The sequence below is a fragment of the Pteropus alecto genome, unplaced genomic scaffold (assembly GCF_000325575.1).
Source record: "Pteropus alecto unplaced genomic scaffold, ASM32557v1 scaffold185, whole genome shotgun sequence".
NCBI lineage: Eukaryota > Metazoa > Chordata > Mammalia > Chiroptera > Pteropodidae > Pteropus > Pteropus alecto.
Genome location: NW_006438088.1, coordinates 10,716,694 through 10,737,810, shown reverse-complemented (window position 1 = coordinate 10,737,810; position 21,117 = coordinate 10,716,694). Strand labels below are relative to the sequence as shown.

General features: G+C 35.5%; 1 protein-coding gene and 1 pseudogene across 5 annotated transcripts in view; both read left to right on the top strand.

Moving 5' to 3' along the window:
- The window catches only part of MYB (MYB proto-oncogene, transcription factor), a 32,161-nt gene extending 11,654 nt beyond the window's left edge, over positions 1-20,507 (top strand). For 3 of the 5 annotated variants that reach the window (XM_015592127.2, XM_025049296.1, XM_025049295.1), the window contains 8 exons: positions 650-904; positions 1,999-2,361; positions 4,090-4,232; positions 5,207-5,321; positions 5,409-5,534; positions 6,407-6,517; positions 8,204-8,311; positions 19,220-20,507. In XM_015592127.2, coding sequence (XP_015447613.1) covers positions 650-904; positions 1,999-2,361; positions 4,090-4,232; positions 5,207-5,321; positions 5,409-5,534; positions 6,407-6,517; positions 8,204-8,311; positions 19,220-19,336 — 1,338 coding nt within the window. In that variant the 3' untranslated portion in view covers positions 19,337-20,507. Of the gene's footprint in view, positions 1-649; positions 905-1,998; positions 2,362-4,089; positions 4,233-5,206; positions 5,322-5,408; positions 5,535-6,406; positions 6,518-8,203; positions 8,312-13,657; positions 13,724-19,219 lie in introns of those variants that run through there. The other 2 variants (XM_025049297.1, XM_025049298.1) reach the window with 2 other exon arrangements.
- On the top strand, positions 3,597-3,715 carry LOC112482584 (annotated as a pseudogene).
- Positions 20,508-21,117: the final 610 nt, after the last annotated feature.

The window sequence follows — 21,117 nt, the reverse complement described above, 5'->3', positions numbered from 1 at the left end:
TTTTTTTTTTGGTTAAATAATGAAATGATTATGTGCTTATGTTAGTTGGACCACTTTTTAACTTTGTTTTGCAATTTCTCCTGTTGCATGGTCATGCTGAAAGGAGACTTCTGTTAACTTGCTCTTCTGCTTTCCTGACCACGCCGATTTGGCAGCCCTTCACTGCATCGGTGCAGTCCTTAGCATTAGGAAGGCATAGAAGCAACAAGAAGATACACAGATAAAAGCAACTAACTCTTGAATTCTCCAGCTTTTTTGTAAGTTAGAAAGAGAATAGGAGAATTCTTAATTCACGGCAAACATTTATGATCCTCTTGGAAATAATATTAAAGTAGATTTTTAGGACACTGCATGAGAGTTGTGCTTTTTAACATAGTCCCTCTATTTGCATTTTTAACAAAATGATGACAATTAAGTTAATCATGTAGGTGACAAACTGTACCGTTTTATGAAATGACCTTAAAAAGCAGGGTCTTGCATTGATAAAAGGAAACATCTTGACAACTGTTTTATAGGCGCAAGTTTTGGATGATGCAACTGCTTTTATCTTTCCTCTAACAGCATCTGATACCTTGTGCAACTTCATTGCTAAGTTCCTTCTCCCTTTCTTCTCCCCACTCTTTCTTTATTCCCCCACCCCCCTCCTTAGACACAGAACCACACATGCAGCTACCCCGGGTGGCACAGCACCACCATTGCCGACCACAGCAGACCTCATGGAGACAGCGCACCTGTTTCCTGTTTGGAAGAACACCACTCCACTCCATCTCTGCCTGTGGATCCTGGCTCCTTACCTGAAGAAAGCGCCTCTCCAGCAAGGTGCATGATCGTCCACCAAGGAGCCATTCTGGATAATGTTAAGAACCTCTTAGAATTTGCAGAAACACTTCAGTTTATAGATTCTGTAAGTAGAATTGTTAAGGCAAGTTAATATTTTTAGAAGGGGAATTAGGAAACCTATTTCTCAAATCATTGCCATTTTCTGTTATTGGCATATATTAATGTAAAGTTAAAAGTATGATTTTAGTCTCTGTGTGTTTGCTTTTTCAAAGATCTGACTTCATAGACTACCCAGATAAAAGGTAGCATTCCACGCATTTCCTTCAAAATGCATGGTTTTTAAAGATAGTGAAGTTAATGACCTGTAAGTAGAGCTTGGGTTTTAGGGATGATGTTCGAGTTATTTTTAACCTTTTACTTTGCTTCTTTGTGTTTCGCTAGAATTGTGCTTTCCTTTTGGATAGCACATTAAGAATTATGTTTACTCAGAGCTTAAATAAGCAATCTTTCAGTGTATTTGAAGTGCTAACAAGTTTATTAAATGGTGTGTGGCTTTCTCCCCAAAACATCGATTATGGATTACCATTCCCATTTGGTTCACTGAGATGAACCATCTTTCGTGAAACAAACTTGAGTTCAGCACCTCAAAAGCAGACACTCAATTCATTTTCTTTGTTTCCCAGTTGATTAAAAAGCTTTTATTGTATACCCATGAGACGGGGTGAACATTGCCAATTGTGCCATGTAGAAAAGGGTTTTTCTTTTCTTTTCTTTTCTTTTTTTTTTTTTTTCTTTTTTTTTCTTTTTTTTTCTTTTTTTTTCTTTTTTTTTCTTTTTTTTTCTTTTTTTTTCTTTTTTTTTCTTTTTTTTTCTTTTTTTTTCTTTTTTTTTCTTTTTTTTTCTTTTTTTTTCTTTTTTTTTCTTTTTTTTTCTTTTTTTTTCTTTTTTTTTTTTTTTGCTTTAGATGACATGCAAATGCTAGAGTACCAGGAGGTCCCTACAGCACTCATGTAGGACCAGCCTTGAGGCAGCGTGGCAGACATTCTATGCAGTGCACCCGAACAATTGTTAATCCTGAAGCTGTTGCTCAGGAAGTCAAACAAGCGGGGCAGGTGTTTACCTTGCATTCAGCGTCTCTTTCTCAGTGCTGTGTTTCAGGTGATGGCACACATCATGCACACACTGTCTCAGAGTTCTGCGCCTCCCACATTGTTTCAGGATTCTTCATCATGGTGTGACCTCAGCAGTTTTGAACTCTTTGAAGAAGCAGAATTTTCACCTAGCCAGCATCACGCAGGCAAAGCCCTACAGCTCCAGCAAAGAGAGGGCAATGTGCATAGACCTACAGGAGAACCTAGCACAAGGGTGAACAAACGCAAGTTGAGTGAGGGTTCAATTGACTTGCTCAAGCCCTTACCTCCTGCGAGGCACAGCACAATCCCACTGGTCATCCTTCGAAAAAAGCGGGGCCGGGCCAGCCCCTTAACCACTGGAGACTCTAGCTCCTTCATACTTGCTGACGTCAGCAGTTCAACTCCCAATCGTTCCCCTGTCAAAAACCTGCCCTTCTCCCCTTCGCAGGTAGAGCACAATTTCTGCACAGCTGTTACTAATTTTCAACAGACAACTGAGCCTTAATAATCTAGAAACTAATCTTTTGGAACAAATGACTAATTACTGTTGCCCTCACTGATTTCGTTCCATTGCTGAATCTAGCTGTTGCTAAGTCATACTGCCTCACAAAGTTTAGGCTATCTGTAGGCCAACTGATGATTTTGTCATAATTCTCTTTTTGGTGATTTGAAAGATGTTTAGTTGCATGAGATGTGCTTCTATTTCCTTCAACACTAGAGTTTAACATTTCTATCCCTTCCTCTTCTCCCACCTCTTCCCTCCCTTTAAAAACTTTAACGGATTTTCTGCCTCTTTTTTCATTTATTGTGTGATTCACTGACCCAAGGGAGGAGGGAATTAAACTATGTTTGGGTTGCAACTAGAAATTTTAAAGTTTTTAATTCATCTTTAAGTGAAAAAGTTTTAAAAGAGGATGAGAAACAAATGCTTAAGGAAAACAACTTATGTTTTAATTTCAGTTTCTCAACATTGGCTCTTTTCAGTTATGCCATACTGTTTTATTAGCACAGTTTTTGCCAATGAATATTTTTATTTCATATAGTATTTTTTAAAGACATGGAAATTTTAATTCTTATCAGAGACTTCTGTTTCTTAATTATCAAAATAATTTGAAGTTAATAGATAATTTGGCACTTTAAACATTTTTCCAATTATGTTCATTGAGTTTGTTTTAAGAACAACTTTAAGTATGAACAAATGATGCACTCACCAAAAAAAAATTATCTTGTTTTTTTGCTTGTATTTTTCCAATTGTGTTCTAGAGAATATTAGTTCTGTAAGACTTTAATAGATGTTCCAGAAAATCATCTAACTATATAAGCATTTAAGTTTGGGAAACATTGAATCAAACAGTTACAAATTGGTTTCTTTACTGCAGAACCTCTGGGAGTTTTTAATACACCAATGGGCATTGTGAATTTCCAGGGGGAGGTTATGACATGTTTGTTTCCCAAACTTATTTTACCTTGGAATCATTTGAGGAAGGCCTGTATTTTCCCAGAATATTAGCGTTCTGAGAGACAAAGTTTATTATTCAAGAATTTTCCACACAACATAAACCTTCTGTAATAATGGTCCATAGATCTTTAAAGAGAGAAAGCAGGTTATGAAAGAAAAACAGTAATTACTTTCCAAAAAATCACTTTAACGTTTTTAATCTTAATAAAGAGTGCATCTTGTTTACAGCCAGCCATGCTACCATGAACAAGCCCGATCTAGTCTGATCTTGGAAGCTAAGCAGGGTCAGGCCTGGTTAGTACTTGGATGGGAGACCACCTAGGAAGACCAGGTGCTGTAGGCATTAAAAATTTAAAAAAAGGGATTGTAAACTGACAAGGTCTTTGCAATTTGTGAGGTCAACCAAGGGTAGCCTTGCCTAAAAAATAAAAATAAATAAAAAAAAGTGCATCTCATTCTCTTTAATTGTGAGAATATTTTCTTAGGATTTTGCAAGTTTTTCAGCATTGACACTAAATTTTATTTCTTTGAAATAACACTCCAAATCTTGGGTGCTCAATTAAAATAAAACAATACCTTTGTGGCTCTACATGTTGTTATCTTTATTATTTCATAGTGGGTCAGTAAAACATACTTGCTTGTTATCAGAGTGTGATTTTTAAATTGGGCTGAATAAAGAATCACTGTTTAAGTAATTTTTTTTCTTCCCATATATAGTTCTTAAACACTTCCGGTAATCATGAAAACTTAGACTTGGAAATGCCTTCTTTAACTTCTACCCCTCTCAATGGTCACAAATTGACTGTTACAACACCATTTCATAGAGACCAGACTGTGAAAACTCAAAAGGAAAATACTATGTAAGTTCTTGGTTCAAGAATAAAATTATTTATCTTATTTACTTATATTTAATGAATGGAATATAGTCCCCAAATGTCTAATCTATTTGTATGTATATAATCTACTTGTATGTACATAATCATGTGTATTCCACACTGAATATGTCTGTCCTGGGCATGTTGCAACTACCTAGAGGTGGAAGGTGCTAGGGTAAACTAAATTACTTTTTGTAGTTCGCTTCAAAATTTCCTGTATCTGTAGAGGTAGTTATCATATAACTTCTCCATTCAAATTTTCTGTTTGTTCAATAAGGCCTTTTCTCCTTCACTGAAAATAAGATTTTTAACTTCCTTTTCTCTTGGATTATAAACTTCAGAATAAGTATGATTCTTTACTTAATTCATATTTTTAATCTTATTTTTTCTTTTTGAAATTTATCTATCGGTATGACCTCTTCTAACATCCCCAGGAATATTGTATGATTAGAAGCCAAGGAGTGATTAACCAGTCATTTATAGTCAATAAAAGCTTAACCAATTCAAAGAAATGGCAGAGAACATCAATAATATAAGAGACCTTTAAAAGAAATGCAATCCTATTTCCAAGTACAATAAGTACATTTTAAAAGATGAACATATATTTTCTACCGTGAGCCCTGTTTTAATGAATAGATAAAATTGATTTGTAAATGGCATCAGATCTTCACAATGCTTATGGTCATTATTAAGACCTAGGGCAGTGCATATGTCTTCAGAACGATTAAAGAAAGATGAAAAATATTTTAATGCTCTTAGTTTTAGGAGTACAATATTTTGAAATATTTGAAAATATATGATGTACATACTTAACAATACATGTAGGATTACTCAGCATACTCAATTCCACATCTATAACAGAGTTAATTGTATTCAGTAGAAAAATGTTTAATTTAATAGAGCGATGTAAGGGGCATATGTTCTTTTATATTGAACCAATACTTGTTTTCTTTTTAAAGTTTTAGAACTCCAGCTATCAAAAGGTCAATCCTAGAAAGCTCTCCGAGAACTCCTACACCATTCAAACATGCCCTTGCAGCTCAAGAAATTAAATATGGTCCCCTGAAGATGCTAGTAAGTTTTAGCAAAGTTCTTCTGTTTAGTTTATTAGTTCAGACAGAAATTTTCCTCCGATGCAAACATACCCGTTCTTCTCTTTAGCCTCAGACACCGTCTCATCTAGTTGAAGACCTACAGGATGTGATCAAACAGGAATCCGATGAATCTGGAATTGTTACTGAGTTTCAAGAAAATGGACCACCTTTACTGAAGAAGATCAAACAAGAGGTAAACATGGGATCCTTTGGAAGGAATAAGCTGTGAATCCTGTTCCCTTTGTTCCTCGGGGGCAGTTTGATGTGTCTGGCATCAGCACTGTGTAACAGTTCCACTTTTCATAAGATTTTCAGCCAAGATGCAGTTAAGGGGTACTGCCCGACTGCAGGCATGTAGCCTTTCATTTGGGAAGCTAAGCCACTCCTATCTACTTCATGTTTGAATGGAAAACAGGCTAGAGAGGATAAAGGAAAGAGAAGAAAGCAGCTTTTTTACTATACTTTTTTTTTTTATTACTATTACATAAATGGATACGTGATTGATACATAGATATTTAATTTTCAGATGTCATGGAGAATCGTAATTTAAATTAAAATAGTAGTATCTTTAATTCGTAGTATAAAAGAAAGGGAATCCAGCTTTCAAGGATCAAAATTTTAGCTTGGTGGCAAGAAACATTTCTAACAGGTTAGATAGTGTGCCTCTTGAATTTATTTTCATATAGAGATAAATGTTTAAGAGACTGGCCAGAAATTTACTCTTTTGTTCAGCCTAATTGAAATATAATTGACAAAATAGTAAAATATTTAAAACATAATGTGATGATTTGATATTTGTATACATTGTGAAAGGTGTCTTCAACATTGAGTTTATTATCACATCTATAACCTCAAATATTTACTTCTGATTTTTGCTGAGAACATTTGAATTCTATTCACTTAGCGGATCTCAATTACACAATAGAGTGTTATCAACTGTAGTTACTACGTTATACATTAGATCCTCAGGCCTTATTCATCTTATAGAAATTTACTCTGGAGTATAAATGTTTCATGGGAAGTTCTAGTTCTAGAAACAACAAAGCACTTCCTGTTTGCTTTTAGGTGGAATCTCCAACTGATAAAGCAGGAAACTTCTTCTGCTCAAACCACTGGGAAGGGGAGAGTCTGAACACTCAGCTGTTCACACAAGCATCACCTGTGGCAGATGTGCCAGTAAGTACACGCCCATGTTATGAGATGTTGCTGCCTCACAGAATTGTGTGTGTGGCATGTGGGGCTGCTGTGGATTCTGCTATTCTTGGTGCATAATCTATATATTCTTTCACATCATTATTTTTTATGATATTTAACATTAAACAAAGTTGAGATTTTATTTATGTATTAGAAATAGATTCTGTTCCATTGAAGATTTTTTTCATTATTTACTTTCTTAGGATTTGAGAGTCCTTGCCACTTAGAAAATCTGCTGTATGAATGAATATATATAGTTCTCTGAAAACAGAATGTTAATTTTTACATTAAAAAAATTTACTTATTTATCTTCTAAATATATTTTATCCTTGATAAGTTGTCTCCTGTTTGGTTCTGTGTAGCATGTAGCATAATGCTGACTACGTGTCTATAGTAGATGCCCTTTATAGTACTCAATATTGGATTGCTTCAGTTACCACCATTTTTTAATAGACTTTATTTTTTATAGCAGTTTTCGGTTTACAGCAAAGTTGAACAGACTGTACAGAGATTTCCCATACACATGCTGCCCCACACATGCACAGCCCTCCTCCTTATCAGCATCCCCCACTAGAGCGATACATTTATTACAATTGATGAACCAACAATTATGTATCATTATCACCCAAAGTTCATAGTTCATATTAAGTCACACTCTTAGTGTTGTACATTTTATAGGTTTGGACAAATTTATGACATGTATCCATCATTATTGTATCATACAGGGTAGTTTCACTGCCCTAAAAATTCTCTGTGCTCCACTTGTTCATTCCTCCTTCCCCCCACCCCTCCAGCCCCTGGCAACCACAGATCTTTTTACTATCTTCATGGTTTTGCCTTTTCCAGAATGCCATACAGTTGGAATCATACAATATGTAGCCTTTTCAGACTGACTTCTTTTACTTAATAATATGCACTTTTGTTTCCTTCTACTCTTTTCATGGCTTAATAGCTCATTTCTTTTTAGCACTTAGTTACCACCATTTTTAAAGTTTGTAATTTGTGAACGATTGTCCTTTATGGAGCATCAAAGCTAATAACAATTGCGAATATTTATTCAGTGTGTACTAAATGGTAAGTACTATTCTAAGAGCTTTAGATGCGTTAACTCAATCCTCTCAACCACCTTACAAGGTTGGTAGCATTATCTTTCCATTATACCAACTGGGAAACTGAGGAATAGGGAGTCTTAATCACTTGCTCAAGATTGCTTATCTAATAAGGGGTGGTTCCGGGTTAGAACTCAGAAAGTCCAGTTTTAAATTCCTTTTAACCATTATACTATACTGCCACTAATTTGTATATTCTGTACCAATATACAAAGTAAACGATTCTCTTACCAGAAATTAGTAACTCTTTCATTTTTAGAAGTATGTATTTCGTAATTCGTTTAGCAGATGTTTTTTGCGCTATCTGAAAAAACTATGTAGGACAGCTATTTCAAAATTTTACCTGGCTTTTTGTTTTAGTGATGTTTGCCACATGGAATTAGCGTTAGTACATAGTTGAGCTCTCCTTTTGGCTCATTGGAAAGAGAATTTCTGGCAGATACCTGCATTTTTCCTGCTAATGTTTATCACCTCATAGTAATCTACCCATTATATGGTCAGAATTGTGTCAGCTCTCATATTATCCAACCTTATTTGAATTTCAAATTATTCTCTTTAGAATATTCTTACAAGTTCCGTTTTAATGACACCAGTATCAGAAGATGAAGACAATGTTCTCAAAGCATTTACAGTACCTAAAAACAGGACCCTGGCGAGTCCCTTGCAGGTAATTCTTATTCCTATTCCAATATTGGTATCTTAAAAGTCATTCACTGAAAAATTTAAAAATTTTTTTAAATTTTTTTTTTTTAACATTTTAGACATTGAGGAGTGGTGCTTTTAAATAACTCTTGATGTCCAAAGCACTCCTGAAATTCCTAGTTGCCACTCATATGAGACTTGCTGGAAATTTTTATTAGTGCAGGTTCCCAAAGCATGATAGAGTGAAGCATTTCTTACTGTGTCTGAGACTAAGATCATATATTACACATGTGTCAATATCTCCTTCTGCTTTTAAATATTTTGTGAACAGTTTATTAGTATAGTCTACTTTTTATTCTAAAAATTATTTTTTATGCTCCATTACTAAGCCATCAAAATTCAAACGCTGTTTAGATTTTAAATGAAGTTTGAAATGAACTAGCTAGAAATAATTATGATATATTTCACTATCAGAATAAGAAAGTCATCTGTTAATGTTGTGTGGCTCGCCAGTAGTTGACCATCTGCCGCCACTGGGTTTTAATATCTAAAGAGATTTCCCTTATAATACTGAAGTTGTTATATGTTGATGAAGTACAACAAATTCCAAATTAATCCTGAGCCAGATGTAAATAAGGATGCAAATTTACTCCCCTAAATTATTTAAAGCGGTTCCCAACATTAAATAGCCCAATATCCATCCACCTGCAGAGCCCTCCCTTCTCCCCAGCCCACTAAGCTACAGTGAGGGGAACTTCACGACCCCTGAAGCATTCAGAGAACCCAATTCAGAACTGGGAAGTCATGTTCATACTGTGAGTTAAAGGCATCGCAGTTGGATGGTGTGTGTGCTTTTAGAGCTTGTCCTTGCTTTAAAGGGCTCTCCTATCTTTGTGGTAAACCTTCTCTCTCCAAATCGTAAGACTCTTAAAACTTGCCCTTTTAAAATATTTGTGATATTTAGCATTATTTGGTAAGTAATACAAATACAGCTGGAAGGGCCTTAGGCGAATTTTGTTTCCTAACTCAATCAGATTGTTTTCCTTGTGGCCTCTATCTGCTCCAACTTCTTTGGTGAAAGATGGCTGTTGACCACAGTGTAGATAGCAAGAGTCAGGACTTGCAGGACATCTGGAGTTGCTCCTGAGTTAGGCCTGATTAGCCCGATGTAGAGAAGACGCAGAATATCGCAAAAGATCGGGAGACAAGGAAAAGAATGAAGCACCAACACATAAAGGGGACACAGAAAGCAGGTTAGAAGGATGTCAAGGCAGAGGTAGCTTCTTAAACATTTTACCTAGCTCTGATCCTGGCTCCAGAAAGGAAAGGCTTTCTTTGTTTTTCTTTCCCTCTTCCTTCCTAAAGTAATCAGTCCTTGGTTTCCAGAGCATTAAATTTGACTAGTGTTATTAGTACATTAAGCTAGATTAAGTTTTACATATATTTTGTAACCTAGCCTGGACTTACATTTACAGCAATATATAAAAAGGGCATTCTAAATTTCAAAGAGCAAACATGTAAATATATTTGAGGACAGTTATTACATAAGTAGTTATCATTATGTACGTTGAAATCCCTGATTGTTGTCCTAAAATCAAATCCTGAAAGCTTTTGGCCTAAGTAAGTAGCTGAACATGGTATATATTTAAAACATATAAAATTGGCAAGTTGTCGGTACAGTTGACCCTTGAACAACACAGGTTTGAACTACACAGGTCCATTTTTTTTTAAATAAATGTATAGTCGGCTTCCTGTATGCCTGGGTTTTGCATCCACAGATTCAACCACACTCAGAGCAAAAACAGTATTTTCAATCTGCAGTTGGTAGAATCTGTGGATGACGAGGTCAGACTGTATGTATCAATCTACACCATTTTACGTAAGAGACTTGAGCATCTGTGGATTTGGGTATCTTCAGGTTCCTGGAACCAATCCCCCTGCGGATACCGAGGGATGACTGAGTTTTTGGGGAGTCAAAAGTTATACATATATTTTCAGCTGCACAGAAGTCAGTGCTGCTAACCCCCATGTTGTTCAAAGATCTATTTATAAAAAATAGGTTGCCCCAATTTTTAATGCTATTGCATTTTTAAAAAATCAATATGGAACTTTATTATCAACATATTTATATTTTATTTAATGAAATTGTTCGTTATCTTTGACTCAAAATTAAGTAGTAGCCCTATCTTCTTAATCTATGTTTTCTAGCATATCAATGAGTCATATTTAGCACTCTACAGATTCTTATGTCTGTATACTAAGATTAAGCCATCTATGTACATCACATGGTGAAGGTGATATTTGTCAATCCTACTAAACTAAATAACTGAGACCCAAAAGTTAATCTTAGAGTCAGTGCTTCTGTCTGCACTAGATGGTTTATGCTGCTCAAATATATTTTAATAACCTGCTATAATAGATACCTAATTCATTTTAAGAAATATTCATTAAATGAAAGAATGATACACACCAAATACCTCCTTTGTTTTGTGTCATGGTGACCTAGCTTCCTAAATCATAGAAATACATGGTTTTGAAATGTTTCAACCTTTTGTGATAAATATTGGAAATACATCAAATAAATGTTTAAATATTGCCTATACTTCATATAACCCTTGTTCAGCAATATTTATATAGGTTTTATGTAATTTGGTTATTTTGTTTGTTTAAAACATAATGCTTTATCATATGTTTCCATTGATAATTTGACCTAATTAGGCAGATTAATCATGGATGGTATTATTGAACTATTGTGCCTTTGTTAAATGACCTAGCTGTTCGACCTAAGAGTACTTTAGATAACCTATAATGTTTGTAATTTGTACTTAAATCAAATATTAAGTGAGATTTTAGCCAATCTATATATTTTTATCACAGTGCTTTTAATTAAAACAACTAAATGTGATTCCTAAAATATTTTAATTCTGATACTTCTAAAATATAAAATATTTGCCACTTATAATAGCTCAGTTGATTGTCTATCCATCTAATTATCTAAATAACTTTTTACTTAGCTGCAAAAACAGTTTATTGAAGACTATGGTAATGGCAATTCTGTGTTCTATCATTTCAGTTTTAATCATCCCTGGCTTAATTATGGCAATAACACTTTAGACAGAGTAATTACTGTTTTTGAGGCCCAGATACTAAGCCTGTATGGTTCAGCTTGTAATGTGCATGCATATATATAATTATGTGTAAATTACATTGATATTTCAAAATTAGAAGTGCAAGAAGCTATGAGTTTAACATTTTATTATGATAAATCTCAAACATACATAAAAGTATAGAAAATATTGTATGATTTAGATTTAACAATTATTAACATTTTGCAATGTTTACTTCATTCTTTTTAAATGAAGCATTCTAAAATTCCAGATAATATAACATTTTATCTTACGTATTTTCAGGTATATCTCTAAACATTAGGACATTTTCATATATAACCTAATACTGTTGTCACACATTATTATTAACAATAATTTCTTAATATTCTAATTCTCAGGCTATATTTAAATTTCCCCCATTAATCCTGAAAAGAGTCTTTTTAGTATTTGTTTGATCAGAGTTGAAATAGTTTCACACATTGCATTTGGTTTTTAACTCTCTTAAATCTCTCCTAATCTCTAGACCGCTATTGTCCAATAGAACCTATGCAGTGATGAAAATGTCCAATATGCTGCTCTCCAGTATGATAACCACTAGTCAGTTGTAGCTCTGAGCACTTGTGGCTAGTGCTGTTGAGAAACAGACTTTTCAATTGTATTTAATTTAAATAGCTTTAATTTAATAGCCACATTTGCTTCCTCTCTTCCTAGAACCAACCATTTCCCCAAGGTGCTTTGATGATTTTAGTGAAAATGGTATGTAGAGAAGAAAATCAGGGTGCTAAGTATGCCCATTTGTTGTGTGAGATGTCTTTGAGAAGCAAGGAAATTTTAATAACGCAGAACTCTCCATATATCCCCTAATACACCAATTATAATGCTTATAGAGGCTATTGTTAGCCATTATACACAAATAATGTTATATTTGTTTTTTAAATTATGTATGCTTAATTTTTTTCCAAAAGTAAGTTATAGCCACTGCATAATCTCATAATTATCAGATTTCTTATTTTTTAAGGTGCTTTAATTTTAAATTGTAAAAGCAAACAGGGACTCATAATAAAAATGTTCTGAGACGTTTTTTGATATTTGAGTTTTTTATGTAACTCAGAATGTATGAGATTTTCACATTGGATCATTGTTTCATTTTTTTCCGCATTGCGTGGTGGGTAGATGATCGGAGTCTAGAAGCTTAAAAACGATCACAAGTGAGAGAACAAACATTCAGCCTAGAAAGCTTACAGTTTGAGGCAGGAAAAGCAAATTCACTATGGAATACTGTTCAAAAGTTACCTTGAGAGAGCTACACGTGTGTACGCACACACAGACACAACAGACACACACACACACACACACACACACACACACACTCAGAGCTCCCTCCTCAGCAAAGAGAAAAGAGCTGCCTATTTTTCTCAATGTGCTTTTAATTTGCTTTACATTTTGAAATAAATACATTTTACCACTAGATATCTCTTAAGGTAGACACTTTTCATCAGTAGATCTGAAACTCTACTTAAGTTATAAGCCTTCTGAACTTTTGTATTTTTCTCTTAAATTATAATTTCCTTTTATTCCTATTTAAAACACAAATGCAAAAGATGTGTTCATATGCTTTTTACTAACTCACTTTCCTCTTTTTGCTAACCACAGAATGACAGCCTTAAATTTTAATTTCCTGACTTAGCTTGGCATGGCCTTACTTTTTAAAACAGTGAGTTTAGTTTAAGTAAATTCTCAAGCCATTATTATTTAAACACATTTGCACAGCATCAGAAAATCTTAAAGTATTATTGCAAGCAATTGAAACTCTTTTTCAGTTTCATGTGTTTTTGGATTGATCCAATTTTCATATGAATTACTTACGAATTTTTCAAAAAATAGAGCAAAACCTTATTGCATGATCACCATTGCTGAAGAGTGTAATAAACTAGCATGCAGACAACAGGAACCTGGGTTCTAGTCTAGACTCCACCATTTTCTAATCGCATGTCTTTAATTCATTAACTTCCTCAGAACAAAATCCTCTTGTCTTTAAATTGGGGACTGTAGTATACCCTTCATTCATCATACAAAGTTGCTATAAAGTTCAAATAAATATAATATTTCAAAATGCCAGTATTCATTGGTGATAGGCAAAGACTATGCACAGACCTTGTCTTTAGAAACAGAAAGGAGGCCTCACCGATGGCCAGGTCCTCTCGCACTGTGGTGTATGGTTTCCTCAAGCATACTCTTTCTCATTCCCTGTTCCACTCTTGCAGAACTGTGTCAGTGGGTCACCCAGAGACATAGCTGATTCAACTGATTCCTGAAATAAAGGTAGTCAGATCTCTTTGGTATTATGGAGATGGAAAAACTGATTTACTGCTTTTCTTTATTTTTCTGGTACTTGCGTTGGCCTGTCAACAGACATAGAAAAACAGTCTGTCTACATATGACATAGAGCTTTCCAGGCATTTCTTAGTATAGTGTGCTGTTGTTGACCTGTTCCCCTGGACATGTATGTATTCATTTGGTTCTCCCTTTGGGTCACTTTTGTCTACTCATCCTGGCAAGAATTTATATAGTTGTCAGTATTTCAGCAACCTGGTTTTAATATGTGTTATAAATTAAGCAAGTTTGCCACATACAGTTTCAGAGTTGAACTGAGAAAGGCTAAATGAATAGGGAAGATATGTCAAGCTCCAATTCAGAGTGCCCTGCCCCAGATATTATAAGATGTAGGTTTTTTGTTTGGTTTGGATTGGCAAACACTGTGATATTGAATCTTCCTCGGACCAGCAAAGATAGAATTGCTTTAGAGCAAGTTGGCACTTGTCTTAATTTAATAGTCTGGAACTAATATGTGGATAAGGAAGGAGGTATTCCTCCAATAATATGTGATACCCTAGGCTACTTGATATAAACTATTGGAAAGTCTATAAATTGGAAAGTCTATAAACATTTAAGATGAAGAGACCCCTAAAGATATCTGGGACAAATTCTAAATTTAGGTAAAGTCCATCCACATTAACAATTATTAACTCAGGCGTGGGTGGGAAGTGGAGGCACTGGTGCATTGGGCAACTTCCTATCACTGTCTGAACCTTCTAACCCCTAACTTTTAGGGCTATTTTTTTTTTTTTATGAAAAGTTAGCAGCTGTGAAGTTGGGGGCACTTAATTGTTTTGTATAGACATAAGGTGTGAAAAAAGTTTGTAACCATTAATCTTACCTTAGCAACATTTCATTTCAGATTCATCCCTGATTTTCAAGATATAGTTAAAGATTTCTGTGTTATCTCTTATAACTGATACATTTTTTAAAAGGTGCCCCTTTGAGAAGGAATTCTAACTTTTAGAATTTTAGTCCAGAGTATTTTCTTCAAATGAATTAAATAGAATAATCAGATCATTCTTACTCTTACTGTTTTGGACAGCATTCATATCCGCTTATTATTTAAAAATCAAACAAAAGAAAAACATAATACCATCTCACAAGTTGCTTTGGTCTTACAGAATCATTTTTTTGATTTATGCAAATTTCTTATTAGGCCTGCGAATAGTAAAGCACATACTTTGCTAAGGCTTTTGACATCGACAGCTATTGTTCGAAGTTGCTATATGAATATAATAGTAGTAGTTTTTCAGCATGATGAAAAAACTACATATTCTAAATGAAAAAAGTGAAGATAATCTAATTCTGACAGAAAACCACCTGTGGACACGTTCTTGTCCCTTTATTTCTTCTGTTTTCTACAAAGGATCTGAGTATTTATTTAAAGTACTTTAGCAGGATATCCCAATTTAAGCTTTGACAGTCTATTTACAGTTCACTTCTGCCCACGGGCAGTTAAAGGCAGATTACGGGATAAGCAAGATGACTCTCAGGCAAGACCAGGAGGATATGCAGTAGGATTATTAATGGTGAAATGAATCTGGGTAGAGTGACATGTCTGCAATAGCACCATGGGTTAGTAATTTAACAAGAATTCATGTGCAGAAACCCATAATTCTTATTAATTCTTTAGTGTAAGCGAAACTAAAATTTAAGGAAAGGGAATTAAAAGGATGCACAAAGGTCTACATGACAGTATTAAAAACATTCTTCCAACACAAAGACATTTAATCCTTGTTTGTCAAAACTATTCTGTCTGCTTAAAAAATTGGCCGAGGAGCCCAGAGCTTCAAGGTAAGGAGGGAGAAGGAAATAGCAGGAGAGAAGGCGTCTCCGTTTAGAATGTTGGACCTGAGCATTTCTTTTCTCACCCAAGTAACTGGCCTTCTGCTCCTCCTTTCACACCGTCGGTATGGGCATGTGCCCCCTCTGACCAGTTTTTTTCATTTGTTGTTATAAGAAGTGTTTGCTTTGTTCTCTCATGGTCCAGAAAAGGAGGGACCTACATACACATGCCCACTGGCTTTTTGTTCCACCCAGTGGTTCTTGTACACAGTGGCTACTGTGTTCTGGTGTTATCTGCACTGGGAGATTCAGGTATTCCAAGTCCTCTTGCTCTTTTTAGGCTCTAAGCTTTAGGGCTTCTCTGCCCCTGAAATGGTCTGCTTTCTGGAATTCAGATATTTCAGTCAATGTGATTTCTTTCTTGGTAAATTCCATTTTGACTTAGGAGAAGCTGACTGAAAAGTTTTTTCAAAATTCTAATAAAAATATATGATACCTTCTTTATATTAATCTTGTTTTAAATATCTGGTCCCGAAGGAAGAGCCAAGCATAATATAGTGATGAGCCTTGTAGAAGATCCAACAAGTAGACAGTCAAGTTCCAAGTTGAAAATATATTAAACTGATAATACTATTATTAAAGACTCCTGAACAGATTTTTGGAATTCTGAATTAATTTAAGTACCATATTGCCAAGGATCAGAATTTGCCTTTTTCCAAGAGGCATAGTAAAGCAAGCATAAGACTGTTTTAAAATACTTAATTTACACATTTAGAAAATTAATTCTATATTCACTGAAGCACAGCTAAGTAGAAAAATTCTTATCTAAAGAAAAACAGATACATTTTTCCCTGCTCCTCAATTTTATCTCCATTCTCACTTTCATTCCTCTTTTCTCTCCATTCATGTGCATGCATTCTTTTAAAATGTGTGTTTTGGGGTTTTGTGTGTATCTTTATGTAATTTTAGATTTACATATGTAAGTATCTTAACAAATTTCATTCTGCTATTCTGCTGCTTCTTTAGTCACTTTTTTTTTTTAAGATTCATGCGCTTTGTTCTATGTCCACCATCGATTCTCAGCACTGCCTAGTACTTCATGGTAAACATCCACCACATTTAACTGTTCACTCTCAAACGGTAGTGATTATATAGCACATTGCTATAGTGACTACAAATGCAAGCTTAATAATTGAAATGATATCATTAAATTTTATTTTTTAATTGGGTTTCTTGTGTCAATTTGGTGTTTTAATGCTGCGCCAAAAAACTTTAGCAACAACAAGTAAGCAATTAACTAAACTAAAATATAGAATTTGTATGGATGGATACATACCAGAGAAATATGTATATTTAATCCAGTTTCTTAAACCTAGAGAAATATCACTTATTGAGAACTATTTTATAGAACGGTGTAATTACCCTAGTGATTTTTGTTTAGGAAGACGTTAAATGTGACTCAGTAGCAAAAGTCATCCCTGAACACCTGTCATCTTTGTCCTGTCATCTTTGCGATACACAGTTCCAGGAAAAGATTATGATAATCCATCTTGCTATGTAGTATTTCAAGTTTCCATGTTGAGTTTCTGAGCCTTCAGAATAAACACGTGCGAACTTGGATGGCGCCCTTGACATTGGTGGTGGCAGATTGGGCAGAAGCCAGGAACCCAGTCTGTGTTCTATGAAAGTTTACAAATTAGGTACATGGCACTATAAACCTTATGTCACTGAAATTTGGTTCCAGCCACTAGGAAAGGAAACCCCATCACTATACAAATACCATGTTCATTCAAAATGATCATACCTCTTTCCTAAAGAGTCTTATGACTTCGACACCCCATCTAAATGCATCTTCCCACATTCCAAGGCTCTGCTGACCTAACCCCACAATTTTCCACTGATGAGAACTCTAGTAGAAGCAGCATCTTACACTCACTATGGCCTGGATTTACATTTCTTGCTTCATCACTTCTTAGCTGGGTGACCCTGGGAATGTTGCTTAAATTCTCTCTTCCTTTTAAATTACCCAGTCTGTAAAAAGGTGCAGTGTTTCTTGTGTTTTGTGTGAGAATTAAATGAGATGATACATGTAAAACACTTGGAAGCTTGGGTGGCATGTAGTAAGCTCTTGTTAAATGTTGTCATTTAATCTACTACATTTCTTCTTCTTTCCCTGTCCTTCCCACAGTGTACAAATTGTAGCTTCCTGACTCAGGCTATTTCTCCACCTGGGTTACATCTCTTCTTTCTCATTAGTCTGTCTAAATCCCGTCTAGCATTTCCCTAGCAATTCCTTAGTGTCCCATTCCCTCTTTACCTGGGCATGGCACCATGCACCTTTACATGGCCTCTTATTACTCCATCTGCTTCACATGTGTTCATTTTGTCTCCTAAAGGACACCTGAGGCTCTAGAGAGCAGAGACCCTTCTTTTCTTACTCTTCTTTTATCCCATGGTGCTGGGGCGGGGGTCGGGGGTAGTGGTGGAGGGAAGTGGGGGGGAGTGGTGGAGGGAAGTGGGGAGAAATCCCTCTAGATGTCACTACCAGAAATAGTTGAACTTTTTTTAAACCATTGGTTTAGTTTTGAGCTTACAGACACCAAGTCTTATATCTGCTTGTGTTTCTCTTTCCGAACTCTTTGCGTCAACTGCTAGAGAGCTCAGAGTCAAGCTTAAGGTTTACATTTAGCTGGTGCGTTGTACTTCATGGCAAATGCTTTGTGTACAGTCTCACGCCATCTTCATATCATTCATTTTCATACATTTATCTGTGGCCCTGCCTTGTCCACTTTTTAAATACTGATTTTTTATTTATTTTGTAAGCATCTTAAATCCTTTTGTGAACTAAGCAGGACACAAAAAGTACATATTTTAGTTTGAAGCAACATGGAGGGAAGGCAGGGGCTGAGGCTGTGCAGAAGACAAGCCTAGATTCAAAGTCACTCTGCTACTTCCCCTCAGAGTGGCCTTGGGCAAGTTATCTTTATTCCCTGAGTTTCCATTTCCTGCCTGACTAAAGAGAGGATGAACCTCCCTTAGCTGGGCCGTGCAAATGAGATCGTGTGTATGAAGTGCCAGACACTGGACCTGGATCTGGATGCTGCCCATTAGATATTAGTTCCATCTTATATCTTCCAGTGTGTCTTTAAAAAGTAAGCTATCCCAGTAAAAAGATATTCCTAAATTAATTGTTATTTAAATGATATTAAAAATAAATACTATGTTTAGTACGCATTGACCAGTTCTACGAAGTCTCTAAGAAGACTCAAGCACTCACCAGTTTGCTCAATGAGTAAATCCCAGAGCTCACCTTAGGAGTCTGGAGAATTAGGCCCATTCCTGTTTCCAGCTTTGTAAAATCTCCCTACAATGGACAAGAGGCACTCAAGGATGAATATGTGGCCATCTCTTAAGATACTGTTTAGAGTGGATTTTTTCTCTTAGCGATAAATAATTTCTAATAATTAATGTCACTTAGGAACACTGAGTTCCTGAGTTTCAGGGAGTTAAAGATTTTATCTGACAAAGGCTCCCTGGTGTTTACCACTTGTTGTCGGGTCAAAATTCCCTCTGGTGGCCTGGCTGGGATTGGGGCTCCAACTTGTGAGCTAAAGTATGTACTTCCTTTCTGACCTAGCTATTGTCTTCTTTTTCCCCATTAGCCTTGTAGCGGGGCCTGGGAAACTGCATCCTGTGGAAAGATGGAAGATCAGATGACAGCTTCTGGTCAGGCTCGTAAATATGTGAATGCCTTCTCAACCCGGACTCTGGTCATGTGAGACGTTTCCAGACAAGCATTATGGTTTTCAGAACACTTCAGATTGACTTAGGATGTATCATTCCTCTACATGAAACTTTTCATGAATGGAAGAACCTATTTTTGTTGTGGTACAACAGTTGAGAGCAGCACCAAGTGCATTTAGATGGATGAAATCTTATCGGATTTCACCCAACTAAAAGGATTTTTAAAAAAATAAATAAATAACAGTCTTACCTAAATTATTAGGTGATGAATTATAGTCAGTTGTTAATATCTTAGTGCAGATTTTTTTTAAACATAAAGTGATTTATCTGTATTTTAGAGGAGTCAACAGACCAGTATTTTTTTATAATGAGGTTTTTAAAATTTTACACAAAAAAAAAGGTACTTCAATATTTTACTTTTCTCAGCCACTAAACACAATGCATTACTATAAATGTTGGATAATAAAATGGAATAATTAATCAAGATGGTAAATGCTCATTTATGGTTAACAACATTGGAGGTACATTTATTGTACTAAACCATTTTATGAGTTTTTTGTTAGCTTGCTTTAAAAATTATTACTGTATGAAATAGTTTTATAAAAAAATTATATTTTTATTCAGTAATTTAATTTTGTAAATGCCAAATGAAAAATCTGTTTTGCTGCTATGGTCTTAGCCTGTAGAGATGCTGCTAGAATGAGAGGGTCAGTAGAGCTTTGGACAAAAAGAAAATTGGTGTTAGGAATTAACTATGCACTAGTATTTCAAACTCTTTTTTATTTTTTATATATATACTTTTTTTTCCTTTTGTAATACATTGGAAAACTTATTTGGGAGATTTTGCATTTGTTGTTATTGTTTTTTTTTTTTTTTTTCATTATTGTTGGTTTATAAGAGCATGCATTGCACTTCTTTTTTGGGAGATCTATGTTGTTAATGTCCTGTGTTTTGTTTTGAGTTCAGCCTGATGGTTCTTTAATTCGGGAGTTATGTGTTTGATCAGTATCACCCATGGTTACTAAGTGTATGGTCTCAGAACAGCCACTCAAAACCTGTGTCTGCAGCTGGAGTCAAGAGACTGGATTCTGTAGCCAGTTGCTGCCTTAAGAACATTTGGTGCAAGATGGCTAGCACTGAACTTTTGATATGACAGTGTACTTTACTGCCTTGTAGTGAAATAAAGCTGTGCCCTTATTTTACTTACTTTTGACTTCTCTCTTGTGATTGTGGATGACAGTTATACTTTTAAACAAAGCTAACTCAGAGCTTTTCTTTTGTTAATAATTTGTATACCATCTGAACTTCACTTGAGGAAACCAAGAATAATTACATTGGAGAAAGGATAAGAAAACCAAGTTCAGTGGTTCAGAAAATAATTATTTGCAAAGCGACAGCTAGAAGGAACCTTCTAGAATGTACCAGTCAGTGTTCCAGCAGCATTCAAATTGGGATAATTCAAGGAGAGTTCATTTACCAGGGTACTAATACTACAGACGTGGGTGGCAGGTAGGAGGACCACAGGGGTGGTGCATGCACATGGGTGCATGCTTGAACACTGTCCTGAGCAGGTGGAGAGCCATGGAAAGTAGGAGTCCTTGAGAAGACCCGAGACCTTTGGAGATCTTACAGGGAGACAGCCAGGCATACCCCCTAACTTTCTTTCCCCTATCCTCCCTATCTCTGCCAAGGGCCCTCTGGCAGAACCAAACAAGCTAGAGGGCAAGGGAGTACCTGGATGTAAGGGAGCAAGCTCCGCCTCCAAGGGCAGAGCCAGAGGATATTTATCTGTTAGGACAAGGACAGGGCATCCCAG